A 21,438-nucleotide genomic window follows, 5' to 3' on the forward strand; every position below is an offset into this window, starting at 1 on the left:
CTAGTGCGCGCGCTTCCTCTCCTCGTCGGCCTGGTCGGCCAGGCGCTTGAGCTCGGCCATTTCGCCGCTCTGCTCGCACATGCTCTGGAAGACGCCGCCCTCCTTCTCCATCAGCTCCTTCGGGCTGCCAAACTCGATGACCTTGCCCTTGTCCAGCACGCAGATCTTGTCATAGTCGGCGATCGTCTTGATCCTGTGCGCAATCGTGATGATGGTCGCCTGCGGCGCCATCTCCTGGCGGATCGTCTTTTGGATCTGGGCGTCCGACGCCGAGTCGAGGTTGGCCGTCGACTCGTCGAGCAGCAGGATCCGGCTGTCGCGCAGCTTGAGCAGGCCCCGCGCCAGCGCCAGCAGCTGCTTCTGACCCGCCGAAAAGTTGCGCCCGCCCTGCTCGACCGGCGCGTCGAGGCTGGTGATGACATTGGTGCGTCCCACCATCTCGACATCGTCGCCCGTCGCCGTCGCCTCGTCATCGCCATCGTCGGCGGGCGAGGGCGAGGCGGGTCGGGTGGGTGCGCGGCTGACGCTGCGCGACCCGCTCGAGGCAAGCCGGCACCGCTCCAGCGCCTGCCACAGCTCCGCATCCTCGTAGACGTTGAACGGATCCAGGTTGGATCGCACAGTGCCGCTGAAGAGCTGGGCGTCCTGCGGGATCACCGTCAGCCGCTGCCGCAGCGTCTTCATCGGCACCTTGGAGATGTCGATGCCGTCAATGACGATGGCGCCCTCCTCGGCCTCGAGGAAGCGGAAGAAGCACAGCGCCAGCGTCGACTTGCCCGACCCCGTCCGTCCGACGATGCCCACCTTCTCGCGCGGCTTGATCTCGAGGTTGACGCCGCTCAGGACGCGCGGGAACTCGGGCGTGTAGCGCACCGAGAGGTTGTCGACGACAATCGAGCCCTCGCTGCTGGGCCAGTAGGCCGGGGGCTCGACGCCCTCCTGCTTCTCGGGCTCGAGGTCGATGTACTCGCTCACCCGCTCCACCGAGTTCATGTTGATCTCGGTCTGCGTGTACATGCGCACGATCCAGAGCACCGACTCGACGAAGGTGATGGCGTACGACAGGATGAAGCCCGCCAGGCTCGCCTCGATGGTCGGGTTGAGCAGCAGGAAGACGGCCGCCAGGAAGCCGACAAACGCGCCCGCAATGTCGACGCGAACCGAGAGCCAGCGGTTGGTGTACCACAGGAAGAAAAAGGCGCGGTTGGCCTTGTCGACCAGGCGCAGGCAGTGGCGCGTGAAGCGGCCGGCGTCGCCATAGGCGCGGATCGTCACGCAGCCGCTCAGCACCTCGCCGACGACCGTGTAGATGGGCGACCGCTCGACCGACTCGATGCGCTTGAGGTCGCGCGAGCTGACCAGGTAGAGGGCGCCGATCAGGTAGTAGACGCAGATGATGACCAGGGCGGCAAAGATGAAGGCCGGCGTGGCCCAGCAAATGAGCAGCAGGATGGCCGTGCAGGTCAGGGTGCAGTCCAGCAGGAAGAGGAGGCAGACGGCCATTTCCTGCAGAGGCGTCGAGCAAGACAGGGATCAGAGGGGGTGCGACATCAGCGTCGGAACTTTGGTGTTTAGAGACGCAAGGAGAGAGCGCGCGCGTGGGGCCGCATCCCGGCCACTCACCTGGTCGACGGTCTCAACGTCCTTCGAGATACGGTTCATGATCCTTCCGATGGGCGTGCGGTCAAAGAACTGCGGCTTGGCGTTGAGGATGGCCTTGATCAGCCTGCGGTAGATCCTCCTCGAAGCCGTGAGCGACAGGTAGAACTCGTAGGCGTCGCGGATGGCGCTGAGGAAGACGTAGGCGAGCGAGATGCCAAGGTAGACGAGCAGGTAGTAGGTGTCAAAGTCGCGCGAGGACTTGGGCTTCTTGTTGGGCTGCTCGGGATCGGCCGAGGTCAGCATCGGATCGGGCAGCTCAGAGGCAAGCGAGCCAGCGTCGAACACCCGCTGCGCCGAAGAGGCCGCGGGCTGGGGAGCCATCCGCTTGTGCAAAGGGGAGGGGGCGGCCGACAGGTTGCTGGGCGACTGCTGCTCGAAGAAGGCGGCGGGAGCGGACAGGAACGACGAGAGGTGGTAGTTGCGGAAGCTGGCGCCGGTGCTGGACCAAAGCGAGTCCACCACGGGCGGCATCGAGACGGCGCGGACCGCAGACGGCGCGCTCGCACCCGCCGCGCTGGCGACCGAGTCGGGGCCTGCCTCCTTGCGGTACTCGTGCGAGCGTGCCCAGCGCATCAGCCAGGCACCCGAGCTGATGTCGACGGCACGGGCGCTCATGAAAAAGACGAGCATGACGCCCCACATCAGCAGGGCGAGCTTGAGCGACGACGAGATCGAGCCGAGGTAGAGCGAGTACGACTTCTTGCCGACCGAGCCCGACGCGTAGGTCTCCTCGTTGGCGTGGGCCTTTTTCTTCTCGAGCTTCTTCTTGAGCTCCTCGCGCTCGGCCTCGTCGGTGCTGCCGGCGGCGAGCTGCTCGATGGTCAGCTCCTCGCCCTCGTCGGCGTTGGCGTGTCCGCCGTTCTGCAGGCTGTCCTGGAGCGCGGCACCCTCGTCGGAAAAGACTCCCGTGGCGTTGACGACCGACGGAGGGCCCGCGGCGACGACGCGACCGTCGTTCATGGCCACGGCAAAGGCGGCACCGGGCAGGCAGAGGCTGATGGCGTGGGTGACGAGCAGGATGGTCCTGCCGCGGGCGAGGGCGCCCTTGAGCGCGTGGCGGTAGAGGTGCTTGGCCGTGTGGCTGTCGACGGCCGAGAGGGCATCGTCGATGAGGATGTGCTTGGCGGACGAGTAGAAGGCGCGGGCGAGCGCAATCCTGGCCTTCTGGCCACCGGAGAGCGACGTTCCCTTCTCGCCGACCTCGGTCTCGTCGCCGTACTCGAGGATCCTGAGGTCGGGCTCGAGGGCACACGCCTTGATGACGGCGCGGTACCGGCGCTCGTCGTAGGCGGCGCCAAAGAGGATGTTCTCCTTGAGCGTGGTGCCGAGCAGCCAGGGGCTCTGGCTGCAGTAGGCCACCGACTCGCTGAGGCCAGTCTCGGGATCGACGGGCGCCAGGGCCCTCGCCACGGTGCACGGCATAAACGTCTTACCGCTCAGCTGGCGCGTCTCGCCGAGGAACGAGAGCAGCAGCGACGTCTTGCCCGATCCGACCGGTCCGGCAATGACGCTGAACTGGCCAACGGGGAAGGTGAGGTTGAGGTCGCGCAGGCAAAAGGCGCCATTGTCAAGCGCGTCGTCGTCGTCCGAGTAGGTGAACGAGGCGTCCTGGAAGCCGACGACGGGCTCGTCGGGCATGCGTTCCTGCTCGTTGGACAGCAGCTGCTGGTACTTTTCCGTCTCCTCCTCGCGCAGGTAGGCGTCGATGCGGCGGACCGAGACGAGCGAGTTGAGGATCTGGACAATCATGTCGGGCAGCGCGTCGAGCGGGTTGCGCAGCGTGTTGAAGAGGGCGAGGGCGGTGAAGGCGGTCTCGGCCGTCAGCGGCTGGTGGAAGAGCTTGGTGTGGGCGCCAAACGTGGCGCAGGTGACCATCATCGGCGCGCCCGTGTAGGTGAGGGTGTTACACAGCCAGGCAAAGTAGCGGATCGCCAGCACCCGCAGCTCCTGCTGGCGCGTCTCGTCCATCCGGGCGTTGAACGACTCCTCCCAGGCAAAGAACTTGACCGTCTTGATGCAGCCCAGCACTTCGGTGGCCAGGTTGAGCCGCTTGTCGGTCATGGCCAGCAGCCGCCTCTGCAGCTTGACAAACCACGTCGATACAAACGCCTGCGCGGGCATCGAGGCGAGCAGCACCATGAAGCCGATGACGGCCGACCAGCCGAGCAGCTTGATCAGGTAGATGAGGCAGAGGGCGATCGTCAGCGGCGCCTTGGGCGCGAGGAAGTGGAGGTAGGCGCAGATCTCCGACACCTTGAAGACGTCGACCGAGATCAGGTTGACAATCTGGCCATCGGTGGCGCGGTCGCCCTCGCCGCCGCCGTCGGCCGCCTTCTTGGCGTCGTCGGGCTTGGCGCTCTCCCCTTCGCCGGGGGCTGCGGAGCCGTCCTCGTCCTTCTTGGCCTTGTTGCCGCCGCTGTCCTTGCGGCGCAGCGTCTTTGTGACGATCTCGGTGATGAGGATGGCGCGCAGGCGGATGCAGATGCGGCGGCCGATGAAGAGGGCGCGCGAGGCACAGAGCGACGTGACCATCTGGCCAAAGAGCATGCCGAGGGCGTACAGGATGGCGACGTGGAAGGGCTGGACGCCGTCGAGAGTGCCCGTGTTTTTCTCGCCGCGCTCGGCGATGAAAGTGAGGATCTTGTTGAGGAAAAAGGGCGGACTCAGGACGAGGATGGCCTCGAGGGTGGCAAAGAAGATCTGGACGGCCAGCAGGCCGGCAAAGTGGCGGAAGAGGCGCACCCAGAGCGGCCGGCTGGAAGGCCGGAGCTGCTCTGGCAGGTCGTCGATCTTGCCGAGGGGCTCCGAAGACGGCGACGACGAGCTGCTGCTGCTGCGGCCAGACGAGGACGAGTAGGCGCGGAAGCCGGCCACGACGGCGGCCGCCTTGTCTGCGACGGGCAGGTCCGGCACGGCGGGCAGCGTGAACTGCTCGTAGAAGTGTTTGCGCAGCGCGGGCGTGACGAACCCGAAGCACGCGCGCGAGTAGAGCGACGCCGTGTCCTCGGGAGGCGAGATGAGCTTCTCCTTGGAGCCGGAGGTGGCATTGAGCGGGCGGGGCGCCTCGCTGCCATCGCCGCGGAGCGCCGAGGGCGCAGCACCGCGCTGATCGACGGGCCGCAGGGTGGGCGAAGGGATCGCAGTGCCCGGCTCGCCGTGCTCCTTTGCAGGGCTGATGGTGTCGTAGATGGCGCGGAGCTCGCGCGGCAGCGTCGACTGGAGCGGGAAGAAGAGGATGGGGATGAGGACGGCCACCGCCAGTCCGAGCTGGACCGAGGTGACGACGACGGCCTCCTTGTGCAGGTAGCTGCGCTCGTCGTGCCACTGGATCAGGGCGGTGCGGAGGTTGAAGAGGGTGACGACAAAGTAGGCGAGGATGATGGTGGCCTTGTGGGTGAAGAGCGAGTGGCCGGTGGCGAGGCCGTAGGTCGAGAGGAGGGCCAGGTAGATCCAGAGCCCGGTCCAGCACGCCTGCCAGTTGAAGGCCTGCCAGCCCATGACCCACGCGGCAGCATGGACGGCGGCCAGGGCGACCGAGACGATCAGCTCGATCAGGCGGCGGGTGAGGCCGAGCCTGCGGACGCGCTCGATCTGGTGCGGCTCGAGATTCTGCATGGGCGTCTGGTGCACCTCGTTGAGGATGACGGCGTTCTCGGTGCGGAAGACCTCCATGGCCGCGCTGGCGGCCGCCTCTTCTTCGGCGGTGCTCATGCGCCTGCTCCTCCTGTTGGCCTGGTTGGATGACTTGAGGAGGCGCGACGAGTTCCAGGGCAGGATGTAGGCGATTGCGCGGGCGATGGCGCTGCGGGGATGCCGCCGCCGGGGCGTGCGCCTGGCGTGCGGAGCGGCATCATCGTCGGCTCCGGGGATGGCGAAGTTGGACGAGGCGGGGTCGAGCTTGGCGACGTGCTCTGCCGACGCAGCGAGTCCCTTTGACTGGCGGAGCGAGTGGACGGCGAGCGTGACGAGCGACACAGACACAGCGGCCACGGGGATGGCGGTGTTGAGCACTCGGGTCTGGAAGCACTCGTCCCAGTCGGCGCCGTTCCAGAACGAGCCGGTGCAGCCAAAGGCGGACATGGTGGGTCGGCGCGGGCTACTGCGGGTCGCTTTCGATTGGTTGGAGCTGCCGTATGAGGCGTGGCTCGGTGCGCAGGTCAGGCGAAGGTGCCTTGGGATGCTGCTCTTGGGCGATCAGAGCGGTATCTATGTGCGCTGGAGTCAGGTTGGTCGGTGCGCGAGCTTGCCTCGTCCGGGAGCGGGACGGTTTGGGTCCGGCGGCAAGCCTTGGCAGGTCGATGGAGGCGGTCCGAAGAAAGGATCGGTGGGTGCCTCTGTCGCCTTGACGTTTCCTGGGAGGGTCCTGTCTAGAGAGCGATACGAGGTGCGAAGGGGGTCGCGAGGTGCGGGAAGGTGGCCTCTGCGTCGCCGCCTCGGTCGGTTGGGGCCGGAGCGCGGATAAGAGGTGGCTGTGCAGTCGCGGTCCCTGGTGGTGCTGGAAGGGTGCGGTGATGGTGATGGTGGTGGTGGTCAAGAGTTGACGGCGACGGCGACGACGACGGCGGAGGGATGCCGAGCAGGGTGCCAGGAGAGGGGCGCAGCGGAGGCGGGTCAGTCAGAAGCGTACGTCGAGAGAAGGCAGCCCACAGGGCCCCCCTCGCTGACGAGCTGCTGAGATCACAATTTTTCGGCTGGCAGGCAGGAAGGCACGGTACGGCAGGCAGGGGACCCTCGCCTCGCCTCGCCTCGCCTCGTCTCGTCTTGCTTGTCGGATCGCCTTGCTCCACACGCGATCCGGCGCAGCGTGCCTGTCTGCCTGCCTGCCTGCCTGCCTGCCTGCCTCCTGCGGGCCTTTCCTTTGTCGGCTCACCCGCCGCGCCAAAGATGGCCGGCCAACAAGCCAGCAAGCAGGCAGCCGGCCAGCAAGGACGATGCACGCAACGAGCGAATGGGCGAGCGTGGATTGGTCGGGCCGAAGCCGCCGCCGCCGCCGTCTGGCGAGCTCAGCCTGGCCTCGCCAGTCTGCCATGGCACCGACCAACCCCAGCCTGTGTTGCACTTAACCGGGGCGGGGAGGCGGGCGGCGGGTCGGGTGAGGCTGACCCGATCTGCACGCAGCCGGCCCCGACGGGGCGGGTGCACGCCGGCAAATTTCCATCAGAAGATCGCCAGGCAGGCAGGGTACGGTCGACGTCGGCTCGCCGCCCACACCTAGCCTGCTGCTCGAGCGGCCCAACCGAAGCCAACCCCCTGCCTGAGCCCCTCCGCCTTTGGTCGTCGTCTGGTGGTCACCGAGCATCGCAAACGAGCAGGCCGGCTCGGTAACAGCAGAGCAGTACGAGTGCATGGCAAACAGAGACGGAGACTCACAGGCAGGATGGCGGGCCAAGCGAGGGACGGGGGTGCGGAGCGAGGCCGAAGAACGTACGTCTGCGTGGGGGCAACGCGCCTGAGCCGCCGGCTTGTTGGAGAGAAGAAATCGAGGGGGCTGGCTGGGTCTTCGACCGATGTCTTGTTCGGACAAGGCGGGGCGGGGCGGGGCGGGCGCGGGTCAACGATGAAAGAACGGACGTGAGGACATCGGTTGTCACTTTGACGGTGGTGTCCATCTTCTCTCTTCGTGGCCGATCAAGCTTCTTTTGTACCAGAAGAAGGAGTCAAAGGATGGCCGGCCAGGGAAGGACATACCACCATACCGTACCTCTCCAAGTGGGTCAAGAAGGATCGATCGAGAGGCCAAAGAAAAGCGACTGAGCAGCAAGGGAAGGAACGACGTCTTCCGATGTCCTCACCTGCCGCCCCTTCTTCTTGGCCCTGGTCACATCGTAACAGCGTAGCGGACGTGACCAGCCAGTCATGGTGGGCGCACGCGCAAGCAGACGCCTTTCTGGACGGCCTGGGTGGTATATCCGCAACCTCGACGTACATACGGTCAGTCGTCGCACCGAGGACGACCGGCGGCTCCATCCCTCCCCCCGTCCTCACCCTCCCGTCCGTATTGTTGTCGTCCCATACCATGCCATGCCCTGCTCGTGTCGGGCCGAGCAGCAGAGGGGGTCTACAAGATCGACCCTTCGCCATGCGTATCGGTAGCACCCGACTGAGCTCGAGTCAGATCGGTCTAGGACGTGACTCGCCATCCTCGATGCCCGGCACCGCAACGTGCTCTTAAATGACCGTCGCATCTCTATCTGCGATCACCATCCCATTCCTTCAAATCGTGTCGATGTCGGGCTACGGTATACCCTACATTCCACGTCTACCCCGCACCGCACTGCCAACGACCGACGAGTGGCACGGAGTGTACCGCGACCCTACATAAACCGTTGCGGGGGAGCGAGAAGGCGGGGGGGTCGGACGTGACTCGGGTCGGGTAGCTCCTTTCCGCGTGTAGCCTCCCGCGCCGGCCCCGTATCGAGTCATCCAACCTTCCATCCCGCCTCACACTACAAGTATGCTTTCTCCTGACGACGCCGATCCGCCGACCGTACTCTTGTCGAGCAGTCGGCATCGGTGCAGACGGGAGGACGAGGCGGTACAACACGATTCCGTGACCGTGACCCGTCCCCGCACCCTGACTACCCCAGGCCTGCATCGAAGGTGATACCTGAGATGGGTTGTCCACGTGGGGCATTGCCATCGTCATCGCCGTTCGTTCCAGCCAACACATCGTCGCTCTCAGGCCACACGTACAGAAAGACTGGCTGACCAGAGCCACGTCAAGTCGAGCGAGGCTCGACACCCGCTTGCGCCATAGACCGTGGGGAGTTAATCCTTGCGCAGCTCAACACGGCGATTACATCCACGCTAACGAGCGAGCGAGCGATCGAGCGAGGCGTGGATACCGACGACGGCTACCAGACAAACGACGACATCAGAACTCAATCAGCGGACTCTCGCCCACCGCCTGCGGGTGGGCAGACGATGGCTGCTGCCACATGCCCGCAGACGAGCGCCCGTTGGTGTTGGCGCTCGCCGGAGACACGAGCTCACTCTGCGACGACGAGGGCCCCAGCCCGTTTTCGGGATGCGGGGCGACCGGAAAGATGGGCAGGTAGCTCGCGTTACTGCTCGGCGCCTGCTGCTGGTACGGCGCACCCGGCTGCGTCGTCGTCGTCGTCGCCGCCATCGACGTCTTGATGGCCGGAGGAGCGGCCGTCGCCTGCTGCTGCTGCTGCTGCTGCTGCTGCTGATAGGGCGGGCGCTGCTCGGGCTGACCGTTCGCTGGAGGGTGCTGGATCCCGTTGCCGTTGAGCATGGGTGCGGTCGCGCTGGCCGGGCTGACTTGCTCGATCGGGACATTGTTCCAACCCGTCGAACTCGAGGCGAGCGTATCGGTCGAGCGGCGACGCTGCGCAGAGGCCGCTTCGCCAGGCTGGGCGGCAAACCCATTGACGTGCATCGTCGCCTGCTCCAGCGAGCCAGCTTGCGGCTGCTGCTGCTGCTGCTGCGATCCGGGCTGCGCGTGCGAAGGGATTGCCTGTTGACCCGCGGCGCCATGGCCGGGGCTCATCAACTTCTCAAAATGGGGCAGCGAGGGCGCGCCAGCGGGCGCACCAGCCTCGCCGTTAGCGCCCGCGGCCGGCGTCACGGGCCCAGACTGCATCGCCACACCCTCGGGGTAGCCAAGCCCAGTAGTCTGGTAGCCCTGGCCTTCGTAGACTTGGGCGTTCTGCGCATAGCCGCCATCGACGACAGGCGGTCCCGGCGCGACTGCACCGCCGCTGCCGCCGGCGAGGCCTGGTTGAGGGGTGTGCGTCTGCGATCCCGCGTAGTAATGCTGAGAGGTCGCGTCTGGCGCATTGCCATAGCCGTCGACGCCGTAGGCCTGCGGTTGGGTCGGGTGAGCGCCGACCTGGTTGGCCGCCAGCACGCCGCCGTAGCCGCTGCTCGCGTGCTGCGCGTAGGCCTCGCCGTTCGGGTTCGGATAGATCTGCTGCGGCTGCGACTGCGGGTACGTGGCCGTGGCATAGGCATGGACCGGCGACTGGGCCGCGCTCGAGCCGGCGGCATGGATGGAGTCCGGCGCGGCGCCATAGCCAACGTGGGCTGGCTGATGCGCGTGGTGCCTGGGCTGCGGAGTCGTCGACGTGCTCGCGATCGCGTACGGACCCGCGTCTTGCGGCGGTGGCGCATGCTGCTGCGGCAGCTGCTGCTGGGGCAGTTGCTGGTGAGGGTGCTGGGCTTGCTGGTGCTGGTGCGAGTAGTAGGCTGCCGGATCGGCATAATAGGGCTGGCCATGCTGTCCCTGTTGAAAGGCGTACGGCGCCGTCGAGGCCGAGGGGCCCGATGGAGGCAGGTTGGGGTACATTCCGCTCCCGGCGGCGGCGACGGGCTGCGACTGCGAAGGTGCCTCGCGGCGCGGATCCTGCCCGTAGTAGGCGCCCTGCGGCTGGCCGTACGGCGCGTACGAGGCCGCGGGCCGGGTCATTTGCGCATCGAGCAGACGGTCGTAGAGGCGGACGGCCTCGGCCAGCTTCTCGTGCATCGAGACCAGGACGCCATGCCTGCGGTGCCCTTCCTCGAGGCTGCGGGCCACCTTGGGTCGCGCCGTGCTCGCCTTTTCATAGAGCGCCTGCGCCTGCTGGTGCGGAGGCGCTCCAGAGATGCCATGCCGCTGGTTGTACACCTCCTGCGCCTGGACGGTCTGCGCGAAGGTCAGGAGCGAGTCGACGTCTTGGGGTGGCAGCTCGAGCGAGGGTGGCAGGTTGAGGGTCTCCCTGCCGGTGTCGGCTGCCGCGGCCGACGCTGCCGGTGCAGTGGCGTACGACTGCGGCTGCGATGCAGGCAGGCTGTCGGGTGCGCTCGGCTGCGGAGGTGCCCAGTCTCGGAGGCTGGCCGCGATGGCAGCGGCCAGGTCCGGGTCGTCGTCGGCGTCGGTCCCTTCGAGCATGCGTCCGTCGGGCTGGCGCGTCGCTCTGCCTGGCGCCGAAGGAGTCTGACCAGGACCGCTGGCGCTCGGACCGGCCGCACCGCCAGAGCTTTCCAGGGAGAGCTTGATGGCAAGGGCCAGGTCGTCGTCTTCCTTTGTGCTGCGGCCGCTCCTGCGCGGCTTGCCACCGACTGTGAGCGAGCGCTGGTGCGACGCGGCACCTCCGCGACCGGACGGGGCCGAGGAAGAGGAGAGAGATGATGACCTGGAGGGCGAGGTGACGCTCTTGGACCGCGAGAGCTTGGCGGCGTTCTTGGGCGGCGCCCTGCGCGTGTGGCAGGCATCGCAGACGCGGACGTCCTGGCCGATGCCGAACCAGGGCAGCGACATCGAGTGGCTGGAGCACTGCTGGCAGAAGACGTTGCCGCAGTTGCGGCAGTGGTGCTTTCGGTTGAAGGTGGTGAAGGCGGTGCGGCAGCGGAGGCAGACGTCGCCGTCGACCCACTCGGGCGCGGTGAGGGTCTCCACCAGGGCGGCCGATGCGACGGCGTGCGGATCGCGCGGCGGGAAATCAAACTTCTGTCCCTTGAGGGTGCGGTAGACGTCGTTGATGTAGCCCATCTGGGAGGGCTTTTGCTCTGCGATCTGGGCCCAGTTCTGGATGAGGCCGAGGGCCTTTGCCTTTACGTCGTGGTTGACGCCGGCGGGGTTCTGAAGCACCGAGACGAGGTTGTCCATAAACTCGCGCGAGGCGACCTCCTGGAGGAAGTGGTCGCCGCCGTTCTTGATGCAGATGTCGGTGAGGCCGAGGGCGAGGAGGACGACGTTTGGGTTCTTGTGACTGACGCGGCGCTTGATGACCTGCATGGCCTGCTTTGGCTGGACCTGCTTGGCCCTGACCTGGTCACAGATGTCGAGGTTGAGTGCGATGTCCTCCTGGCCAGCGGGCAGCAGCTCCGAGGTGGCCTTTTCCACCTGCTCCGAGAAAGGGTCGGCGCCCCAGCCGGACCAGAGGGCAGACATGGCGGCGAGGTTGGCGGCGGCTGCGGCGGATGCTGTCGAGGGGTTCGTGGGCGGCGCAGGCAATTGGAACGGCCTGTTGACAGGGTACGAGAGGGAGCGTGCAGTAGCTGGCTGCGCGGGGGGTCTGGGTGAGTTGAGCTGGATGCGATCGTTTAAGGGTCGATGGCGGGGGTTGAGGTCGTTGGCTGGGTCGTGTACGTTGGGCTTTCGTGAAGGTGCAGCTGCGGTGGCGCGGGGAGGAAGGAAGTGGGGGACAAGAGGCGCGACAGTGGACCAGACTCGACCACGGCTCCTTCTGTGGCGTCGTGGGGGAACGATGATGGGGATGGTGGTGGTGGTGGTGGTCGACGAGCAGCAGCGTGGCGAGTGAGGGGCTGAGTGGAGACGACCGGCCCTTGGGGCAGCCACTCTAGACTAGACTGTGCCAGGGCCGACGTGGGGAAGGCGTGGCCTTGGCCTGGCCTGACTTGACCTGACCTGACCTGACCTGACCTGACCCCCCCTGCTTGGCCCGGGCCAAGCAGCAGGCTGCTGAGCATCTGCGCGCCGTGGTCGACGTGCAGGCGGCCCAGGCCCAGGTTCAGGCCAGGCTGCTGGCGATTTGGCGGTGGCCATCTTGAGGCCACGCTGGACCCTGCCTGGCAGGCTCTCGGCCAGGCTTGGCTGGGCCAGCACAGCGGCAGCCACTCGGCCCGCCAGGTCAGACTTAGCAGAGAACCAGGGCCATCGCCGTCATCACCTCCGCAAAGGCAACCTTGCTTGTCGACACGTCTCACGCTTCTCTCTCTCTCTCTCAATCGACCTCGACTTGCTGGCCAGCATGCTGCCGTCGTGTCATCTGAATCCTACACACGCACCGACAGACCTACAACCGCCGCCAAACAGCAGCCACGTCCACGATCAGGTCCACGCAGTCTGAATCGACGACAAGGTCCATCATTCGCTGGCATGGTTTCGAATCAAGATGAGATTGCTGTCTCTTGACGACCAGGCCATCGTTTCCCCAGCACGCACGTCTCTACCGAACAGCATGGCCATCGCATCCGTCCCCGTACCAGATGCACCCCGTTGCCCAAAACTTGGCGCAGATCTGCCGTGGGCTTACCTGGGTTGTCTAACAGACACGAGGCAGTCCAGATGCGACTACGAGGTCATGGACGTCGGCTGACTGCCGATGCGAGAGCACGATAAGCGGCCAGATAGAAAGATGCGCCCAGAGACTAGGTCAGATTTTGACAGGACGTGCTCGTCAACATGTCAGCATCCCCCCGCTCGAGACGGGGCAGGGCGTCGTGGTCGTCGAAGGCCCAGTCTTGTCGGGCAGAGGGCTCAGCAGGCCGGCGTCGGGTGCCTTTCAAAGTCTCGCTGGGCCAGCATCGATGCTGGAAGAAAGGACGATGGTGAGGCTGAATCCGAACGGCTCAAGAGCAAGGGGATGGCGGTGGTCGGGTGATGGCTGAGGGCACCCGAGGAGAGGGCGGCCGGAGGTGGAGATGGTCAGGCGGCGATATCGTTCGACGTGCCGTGACGGGTGGCCAAACTGTTGTAGATGGCGGTGAGACGATGGCGGCGACGGCGGTGACAAAGAGGCAGGTGTGGAGGGTCGAGGAACGAGGATGGTGGTGGTCGAGGGCCAAGGCGTGGCAGCCTGGGCGAGAGCGTCTTTTTGTGCTGCCTGCTGCCTGCTGCCTGCTGCCCGCTGCCCGCTGCCCGCCGCTCGCTGCTTGCCTGGCTGCCTGCCTGCGCCCGATCACACCTTTTGCGGGCGGCTGCGCAATTTGGGCGGGTTTTGGCGGGCTGGGCTGGGCGGCCTCTGCTCCAGTGCCCGCGCCGCGCCACCTGGAAAAAAGGGCCTCGAGAAGGCAGCCAGGCGGGCAGGCGGGCAGGCAGCCAGGCAGGCAGCCAGGCCCCAGCCAGACAGAGAGTCAGCCAAGCAGGCCAGGCCAAAGCCAGGCCCAGGCCAGACGGGCCCACGGCGCGCGCGCGCCCCCCTTCCCCCCCCAGGCTAGATCGCCCCCGCCTTGATCGCACTCGCCGCCGCTCCGCTCACCACCATCCCCGACCACCCATCCTCGCCTCACCCGCCGCCACCCCGTCGCGGTGACCGAGCATTCGCCTTCACCACCCGTTCATTCAGTCTCTTCCTTCGTCTGAAGCCGTCCTTCTCGGCTTGCCCGTCTCGCATCCGACAGACGGTCCAGCCTTCGTGCCTCGGACCCACCCTGTGGCGCGAGTGCCGACCTCGACGCGACCCGTCCACGCACACGGATCGACCCCTTGAACAGGTTCCATTGCGAGCGCTCCGACAGACACGCTCCGCTCCTGAGCGTCATCGCCGCTGCCTCGTCCCGTCTGAGATCTACGTCGACCGACGACTGAACGGCAGGCGCACACGTCGACAGACCACAGGCCGTCAGCCCCGACAGCCGCCGTGCTCTCGCCACTCGACGCTTGATCGGTGCTGCTGCGCCTTGCCACCGGCATCGAGCTTCTCTGTCGTCCATCGCTGGATTACGACAAAGGCCGCCTGCCTTCGCGACGATTGCTCCGTTTCCCGGCACTCACCTGCCTCGACCACCAACACAGTCGAGCGCTCACTCCAGGTACCGCCGTCAGACACACCAAAAAAAGAAGAACAGCTACGACTCTTAGTGCAGACGTCTTGCATGCTTCAGTAGCGAGGCCGCGTCTGTCCGCCACCGACGTAGAACAAGGCACGACGACGAGGCTTGTGGCGATCGTTTGAAGGGTACCCTTTCCAACCTGAGCCCCAGACCACCAGCCGACTCGCTCGCAGTTCGACCGGCAGCAGATTCGCGACGCCGACTCCCGACATCGAGGTCGTTCGAACGAGGGCATCTGTCTGCATCGGCCGGCCATCCTGGACCTGCCAGGTGACAACCGCCACAGCAGTCTCGCTGAGTCTTCGAAAAAGGCAAAACCAAGGCGTACGCCGAGGAAGACGGACGCCGACCCTCAGCTCGACTTTCGAAACATCAGGTGATTCAGTTCTCCGCGATCTTTCTGTTAGTATCCGGGCACGACGGTCTCCGTCGCTCCTCCATCGACGCCCAGTCCGATTGGTGGATCCGCGGGTTGGGGAGGTGGATCTCGACGGGCGATAGCCGCGGTCGCCTGTCGCTAGCCTGCGCTTGGTCGCTTTCGGGGTCGATACTCGCCATCGAGCTCGAAGGCTGGCAGGCAGGGCCAGACACTGGATCGACATCGGGCCCACTTCTCGGTTCCATCCGCTGACCGCCGTCGCCTTTTATTTTCTGCCGCCTTTCGCTAGGTAGCTGAAGCAAAGGCGAAGTCGCGCTCAGCAGCCGACGTCGATCCAGCGGTAGCGGCAGGCACCCTCGCGGAACCTCTCGCGATCGTTCTCCATCCACGTCTTCGACCGCTTCTATCGTCCTTCGAAGCAGACGAGCGCGCGCCACGCGCTTGCCACCTGCGCCGCTTGGACGCCGTCGCCGCCTCCACGTCGATCCGCCGCGCCACCCACGCTCCTTTCATCACCACCTCTTGCTCTCTCCGTGCATTGCTGCATCGGCTTTGAGGCCCCAGCCCCAGTCTCTTTGACCGCAGCCCAGCTCTCGATCCACCTCCAGCCCCGCCCGTCGACACCAAGATGAGCGCTGCCGCCGGTCAATCGTTTGCCCACTCGACGGCGCCCACCCGCGCCGTCAGGGAGGTCCAGTTTGGCATCCTGAGCCCGGAAGAGATTGTAGGTATCGGCCCGGAAGCGTCGGCCGGTCCACGGTCGGCGTCGCGGCCTCGCGCTCGCCCCGGCTTGACACAGAAGCTGACCCGCCGAGCTCTGCCATCGAAATCGCCTCGTCCACTCGTACTGCTCCGGTTCCTTCCTCCCTGACCCTGACCTCTCGTTCCGATCACTGCGACCTTTCGCCGCTTTCGTTGCCTTCCGCCGCCATCGTCGACCCGCGACCCTACACGACGCGCAGAGGGCGATCTCGGTGTGCAAGATCGAGGTGCCCGAGGTCAAGGACGAGGCCGGCAAGCCGAGGATCGGTGGTCTCTCTGACCCGCGCCTCGGCACCCTCGACCGCAACTACAAGTGCCAGACGTGCGGTGAGGGCCAGGCCGAGTGCCCCGGTCACTTTGGCCACATCGACCTGGCCAAGCCCGTCTTCCACATCGGCTACCTGGGCAAGGTAAAAAAGATCCTCGAGTGCGTCTGCACTCACTGCGGACGCCTCAAGTCGGATCCGGTGACCGACCCGGCGTTTGCGGCCATCCTGCGGGCGACGGAGCGGAATCGCAAGCGTCGCTTCCAGCGGGTGTGGGAGTACTGCTCGAAGAAGATGATTTGCGAGGCCGACGACCCCAAGGACGAGGACGAGATGGGCTTCGAGGAGCAGCCCAAGCTGGGCCACGGCGGCTGCGGCCGCTCGCAGCCAGCGATCCGGCGAGAGGGCCTCAAGCTCTTCTCGCAGTGGAAAAAGGGCAAAGGCGAGGACGAGGAGGGCGAGGAGACGGCCATCATGCAGCCCGAGAAGCGGCCGCTGCCGGCGTCCGAGGCGCACACCATCCTCAAAAAGATGACGTCGACCGACATCGCGATGCTCGGCCTGTCGGAGGAGAACGCGCGGCCGGACTGGATGATCATCACGGTGCTGCCCGTGCCGCCGCCGCCGGTGCGTCCGTCGGTGCAGGACGGAGGCGAGGACGACCTGACCTACAAGCTGGCCGACATCATTCGCGCCAACGCCTCGCTCAAGAAGATGGAGCAGGAGGGCACGCCGGCGCATATCCTGGCCGACTTTGAGCAGCTGCTCCAGTTTCACTGCGCCACGTTCATCGACAACGACATTGCCGGCCAGCCGCAAGCGATGCAGTCGAGCGGCAGGCCGATCAAGTCGATCCGCGCCCGCCTCAAGGGCAAGGAGGGCCGGCTGCGAGGCAACCTGATGGGCAAGCGTGTCAACTTTTCGGCGCGCACGGTCATCACGGGCGATCCCAACCTCGAGCTCGACGAGGTCGGCGTGCCGCGCTCGATTGCGCGCAACCTGACCTACCCGGAGCGTGTCACGCCCTACAACCGCGCCTGGCTGTCGGAGCTCGTCCGCAACGGCCCCAATGACTACCCGGGCGCCAAGTACGTCATCCGCGACACGGGCGAGCGCATCGACCTCAAGTACAACCGGCGGAGCGACATGGCGCTGCAGCCCGGGTGGATTGTCGAGCGCCACCTCAAGGACGGCGACTATGTCCTCTTCAACCGGCAGCCGTCGCTCCACAAGATGAGCATGATGTCGCACCGGATCAAGCTGATGGACTACTCGACCTTCCGGCTCAACCTCAGTGTCACGCCGCCGTACAATGCCGACTTCGACGGCGACGAGATGAACCTTCACGTGCCGCAGAGCGAGGAGACGCGCGCCGAGCTGGCCCAGATCGCCTGGGTGCCGCGGCAGATTGTGTCGCCGCAGGCCAACAAGCCCGTCATGGGCATCGTCCAGGACACGCTGTGCGGCGTGCGCAAGTTTTCGCTGCGAGACTGCCTTCTCGACTACGTCCAGGTGCAGCAGATCCTGCTGTGGGTCGCCGACTGGGACGGCGTCGTGCCGATGCCGTGCATCCTCAAGCCCAAGCCCTACTGGTCGGGCAAGCAGATCCTCTCGATGTGCGTGCCCAAGGGCATCAACGTCTTCCTGGACAAGGACAAGGGCCTCAAAAACAACTTCCTCAAGGACGACGGTGTCTACATCGAGAACGGCGAGATCATGTACGGCGTCATCAACAAGAAGGTGGTGGGCGCGGCGGCCGGCGGCCTGATCCACATCATCTTCCGCGAAAAGGGCCCCGTCGTGTGCAAGCGCTTCTTCTCCGGGCTGCAGCGCGTCGTCAACTTCTGGCTGCTGCACAACGGCTTCTCGATCGGCATCGGCGACACAGTGGCCGACAAGGCGACAACCGAGAACATCAACACCACCATCGCCGCCGCCAAGGCCGCCGTCATGGACTACATCCGGTACGCGCGGCACGATTGGCTCAAGTCCGACGCCGGCATGACGCTGCGCGAGTCGTTCGAGGCCAACGTCAACCGCGTACTCAACCAGGCGCGTGACGACGTCGGCAACCACGCCGAGGGCAGCTTGCCCGACTTTAACAACGTCAAGCAGATGGTCGTCGCCGGCTCCAAGGGCTCGTTCATCAACATCTCGCAGATGTCGGCGTGTGTCGGCCAGCAGTCGGTCGAGGGCAAGCGCATCCCCTTTGGCTTCCGCCACCGCAGCCTGCCCCACTTCACCAAGGACGACTTCACGCCCGAGTCGAGGGGCTTCGTCGAGAACTCGTACCTGCGAGGGCTGACCGCGCAGGAGTTCTTCTTCCACGCCATGGCCGGTCGCGAGGGTCTGATCGACACGGCCGTCAAGACGGCCGAGACGGGCTACATCCAGCGCCGACTGGTCAAGGCGCTCGAGGATGTCATGGTGTGCTACGACGGCACCGTGCGCAACTCGACCAACAACGTCATCCAGTTTGCCTACGGCGAGGACGGCATCGACGGCGCCCAGGTCGAGACCCAGGGCCTGCTGACGCTCAAGCTCAACGACGCCGACTTCCGCCGCATGTTCAAGGTCGACCTCCACGAGGGCGGCTTCAAGAAGGGCACCCTCCGTGCCGGCCTCGGCGACTGGTCGCAGGAGCTGCAGGACGTCCTGGACGACGAGTTTGCGCAGCTCCAGTACGACCGCGACCTGCTGCGCAACGAGATCTTCCAGTCGGACCAGGTCCAGGTGCGGCTGCCGATGAACGTGCCGCGCCTGGTGCTCAACGCCCAGCAGATCTTCCACATCGACCCGCGCAAGCCGAGCGACCTGTCGCCCTTCGACATCGTCCACGGCCTCCGCCGCGTCCTCGAGCAGCTCGTCGTCGTCCGCGGTGAGGATCCGATCAGCCTGGCGGCGCAGGAGAACGCGACGCTGCTGTTCAAGATCCACCTCCGCTCCTACCTCTGCTCCAAGATGGTGATCGAGGAGCACCACATCAACAAGGAGGCGTGGGAGTGGATCCTGGGCGAGATCGAGGGCCAGTTCGCGCGCAGTGTGGCCAATCCGGGAGAGATGTGCGGCACCCTGGCCGCCCAGAGTATCGGAGAGCCGGCGACGCAGATGACGCTCAACACGTTCCACTATGCCGGTGTGTCGAGCAAGAACGTCACGCTCGGCGTGCCGCGTCTCAAGGAGATCATCAACTGCGCCGAAAACATCAAGACGCCGTCGGTCACCGTCTACCTCACCGACGAGTACAGCCAGTCGCAGGAGTCGGCCAAGGTGATCCAGACGGCGCTGGCGCACACCACGCTGCGCACCGTCACGTCGGCCGTCGAGGTCCACTACGACCCGGACCCGTCCAACACCGTCATCGAGGAGGACAAGGACTTTGTCGAGGCCTTCTTCGCCATCCCCGACGAGGAGGTCGAGGCGAGCCTGGAGCGGCAGTCGCCGTGGCTGCTGAGGCTCGAGCTGGATCGAGCCCAGATGCTCGACAAGAACCTCACCATGGCCGAGGTCGCCGCCAAGATCAGCGCCATGTTCGGCCAGGACATCTTTGTCATGCACTCCGAGGACAATGCCGAGCAGCTCATCCTGCGCATCCGCGTCGTCGACAACGACCCGGAAAAGGAGGCGCAGGGCGAGGAGGAGATCTTCCTCAAGAACCTGGCCACCCAGATGCTGAGCGAGATCGACCTCAAGGGCATCAAGGGCATCAAAAAGGTCTTCATCGTCCAGCAGGACAACAAGACCCGGCGTGTCGACCCCGTCACGGGCGACTGGCGCACCGTCGTCGAGTGGGTGCTCGAGACGGACGGCACCAACCTCGCCGAGGTGCTTGCCGTCGACGGCGTCGACGCGGTCCGCACCTCGTCCAACAACCCCGTCGAGATCTTCCGCGTGTTTGGCATCGAGGCGGCGCGCAACTCGCTGCTCAAGGAGACGCGCGCCGTCATCGAGTTTGACGGCTCCTACGTCAACTACCGCCACCTTGCCATGCTCTGCGACATCATGACGAGCCAGGGAGCGCTCATGGCCATCACGCGCCACGGCATCAACCGCACCAACCAGGGCGCGCTGATGCGGTGCACCTTCGAGGAGACCGTCGAGCTGCTCGTCGAGGCAGCCGCCATGGGCGACGTCGACGACTGCCACGGCGTGGCCCAGAACGTGCTCCTGGGCCAGCTGGCGCCCATGGGCACCGGCGCATTCGACCTCAACATCGATGTCGACATGCTCAAAGACGTCATTGTCAACCATGCGCTGCCCTACGACACGATGCTGGCGGCGAGGAACATGGACGCCTCGGGCGGCAAGACGCCCGGCGGCATGACGCCTTACGACTCGAGCTCGCCCGCCTCGGACGACGCGTTCCGCGTGCACGAGCAGGCCATGTTCAGCCCGCTCGCCCAGGCCGGCGGCGACGAGGGCGGCTACAGCGACTACCTCAGCGCCGGCCAGAGCCCGATGCGCACGCCGCTCGGAGGGCAGAGCCCGGGGCCGGGCTACGGCTTCTCGCCCGTCTCGCCGGGCTACGTGCCGACCTCTCCGGGCTACGCCACCAGCCCGGCGGGCGCGCTGGGCGCCATGAGCCCGTGGACCGGCACCAATGGCATGGGCGCCACGTCGCCGGCCTACAGCCCGACGTCGCCGAGGATCTTTGGCGGCGCGACCAGCCCGAGCTACTCGCCGACGTCGCCGAGCTACAGCCCTGCGAGCCCCAACTACTCGCCCTCGAGCCCCACGGGTCACGGCATGAGCTACTCGCCCACCAGCCCGCGGATGAGCCCGACGAGCCCGGCGGCGAGGTACGGCGCCGTGACGAGCCCGCAGTACTCGCCCGCCTCGCCCCGCTTTTCGCCGGCGAGCCCCAACTACAGCCCGGCGAGCCCGGCATACACGCCCACGTCGCCCGTCTACTCGCCCACGTCGCCAGCGGCGGCGCGGCCAGGAGGCGGCAAGGGCTTCAGCCCGACGTCGCCGGCCTACTCGCCGACGTCGCCGCAGTACTCGCCGGCGTCGCCCGCGTTTTCGCCAACGTCTCCGCAGTACTCGCCCGCATCGCCCCAGTACTCGCCCAGCAGCCCGGCCTTTGGCGGCGCCACCAGCCCGGGTCCCGCAGCGTCGGGTGGAGCCGCCTCGCCGCGGCGGAGCCGCATGTCCAACAAGCCGGCGTGGCAGCGGTGATGACGGCGGGTTGAGCGGCCGAGCCGTCGTTGTCGTCGTCTGGCTTGCTCGCTCCTCATCATGCAACCCTGTCCCGCCCCTTCCCAACTCCTGCCCCTCTCTGGCCATGGCCAGCGCAGACGAGATGCGGCCTAGGCCCCAAGCCCCCTCCCTCACTTTGTCCTCTTCCATCCTCTCCTCTCTCCTCGATCCTGTATTATTGTGCCACGAGCGAGAGCGTTGCCCCCCTCCCATCCTCCCCGAATGCCCGCTCCTCCTCCTCCTCTCAAAGCCTTCAAAACCCAAACGAGACGATAACAATAACAAAAATTGGTGCCACCCTACCTCTCGCTCCCCATGTCAACTCAAACCAAAGCAGCTTGGCGCTATACATACATTCTCGCCTGCCCGGCCCCACCCGAAATCGCATGACATGCCTATGTGCCAGGCTTGGTCTAGTCTTTGCTGGACTCTTGCTTGGCGGGGGTGTATGTATGATGGATGGATGGATGGAGGAGGAGGGGGAAGATGGAACGATTGACTGAGCTAGGCATCGACGAGGCAGAGTGTCCGACCTCGTGTGAGAGGGCCCTCTTCATCCTCCCTCTCCCACTTCCTCTCCCGCTTCAACTTCGTCCTCCATGCCCTCTTCCCCCCGCCTCTAGATCCAGCTGTCGAGATCGACGAGGTCGA

General features: G+C 65.9%; 3 protein-coding genes across 3 annotated transcripts; 1 reads left to right on the top strand and 2 right to left on the bottom strand.

Annotated features, from left to right (window-relative positions):
- PFL1_06443 (uncharacterized protein) lies at positions 1–5,742 on the bottom strand (the record flags this gene model as incomplete). The annotated part of the gene is made up of 2 exons (XM_007883984.1): positions 1–1,506; positions 1,624–5,742. 2 exons carry the CDS (start codon positions 5,740–5,742, stop codon positions 1–3), a joined length of 5,625 nt encoding a protein of 1,874 aa, XP_007882175.1.
- Positions 5,743–8,536: 2,794 nt separating this feature from the next.
- On the bottom strand, positions 8,537–11,557 carry PFL1_06444 (uncharacterized protein; the record flags this gene model as incomplete). Its single annotated transcript, XM_007883985.1, has 1 exon — positions 8,537–11,557. The coding sequence occupies one exon, from the start codon at positions 11,555–11,557 to the stop codon at positions 8,537–8,539; it is 3,021 nt and encodes a 1,006-aa protein (XP_007882176.1).
- Positions 11,558–15,188: 3,631 nt separating this feature from the next.
- PFL1_06445 (DNA-directed RNA polymerase II subunit RPB1) lies at positions 15,189–20,766 on the top strand (the record flags this gene model as incomplete). The annotated part of the gene is made up of 2 exons (XM_007883986.1): positions 15,189–15,284; positions 15,523–20,766. The coding sequence occupies 2 exons, from the start codon at positions 15,189–15,191 to the stop codon at positions 20,764–20,766; spliced, it is 5,340 nt and encodes a 1,779-aa protein (XP_007882177.1).
- Between the last annotated feature and the right edge of the window lie 672 nt (positions 20,767–21,438).

This window comes from Pseudozyma flocculosa (genome assembly GCF_000417875.1).
Source record: "Pseudozyma flocculosa PF-1 unplaced genomic scaffold scaffold00026, whole genome shotgun sequence".
NCBI lineage: Eukaryota > Fungi > Basidiomycota > Ustilaginomycetes > Ustilaginales > Ustilaginaceae > Pseudozyma > Pseudozyma flocculosa.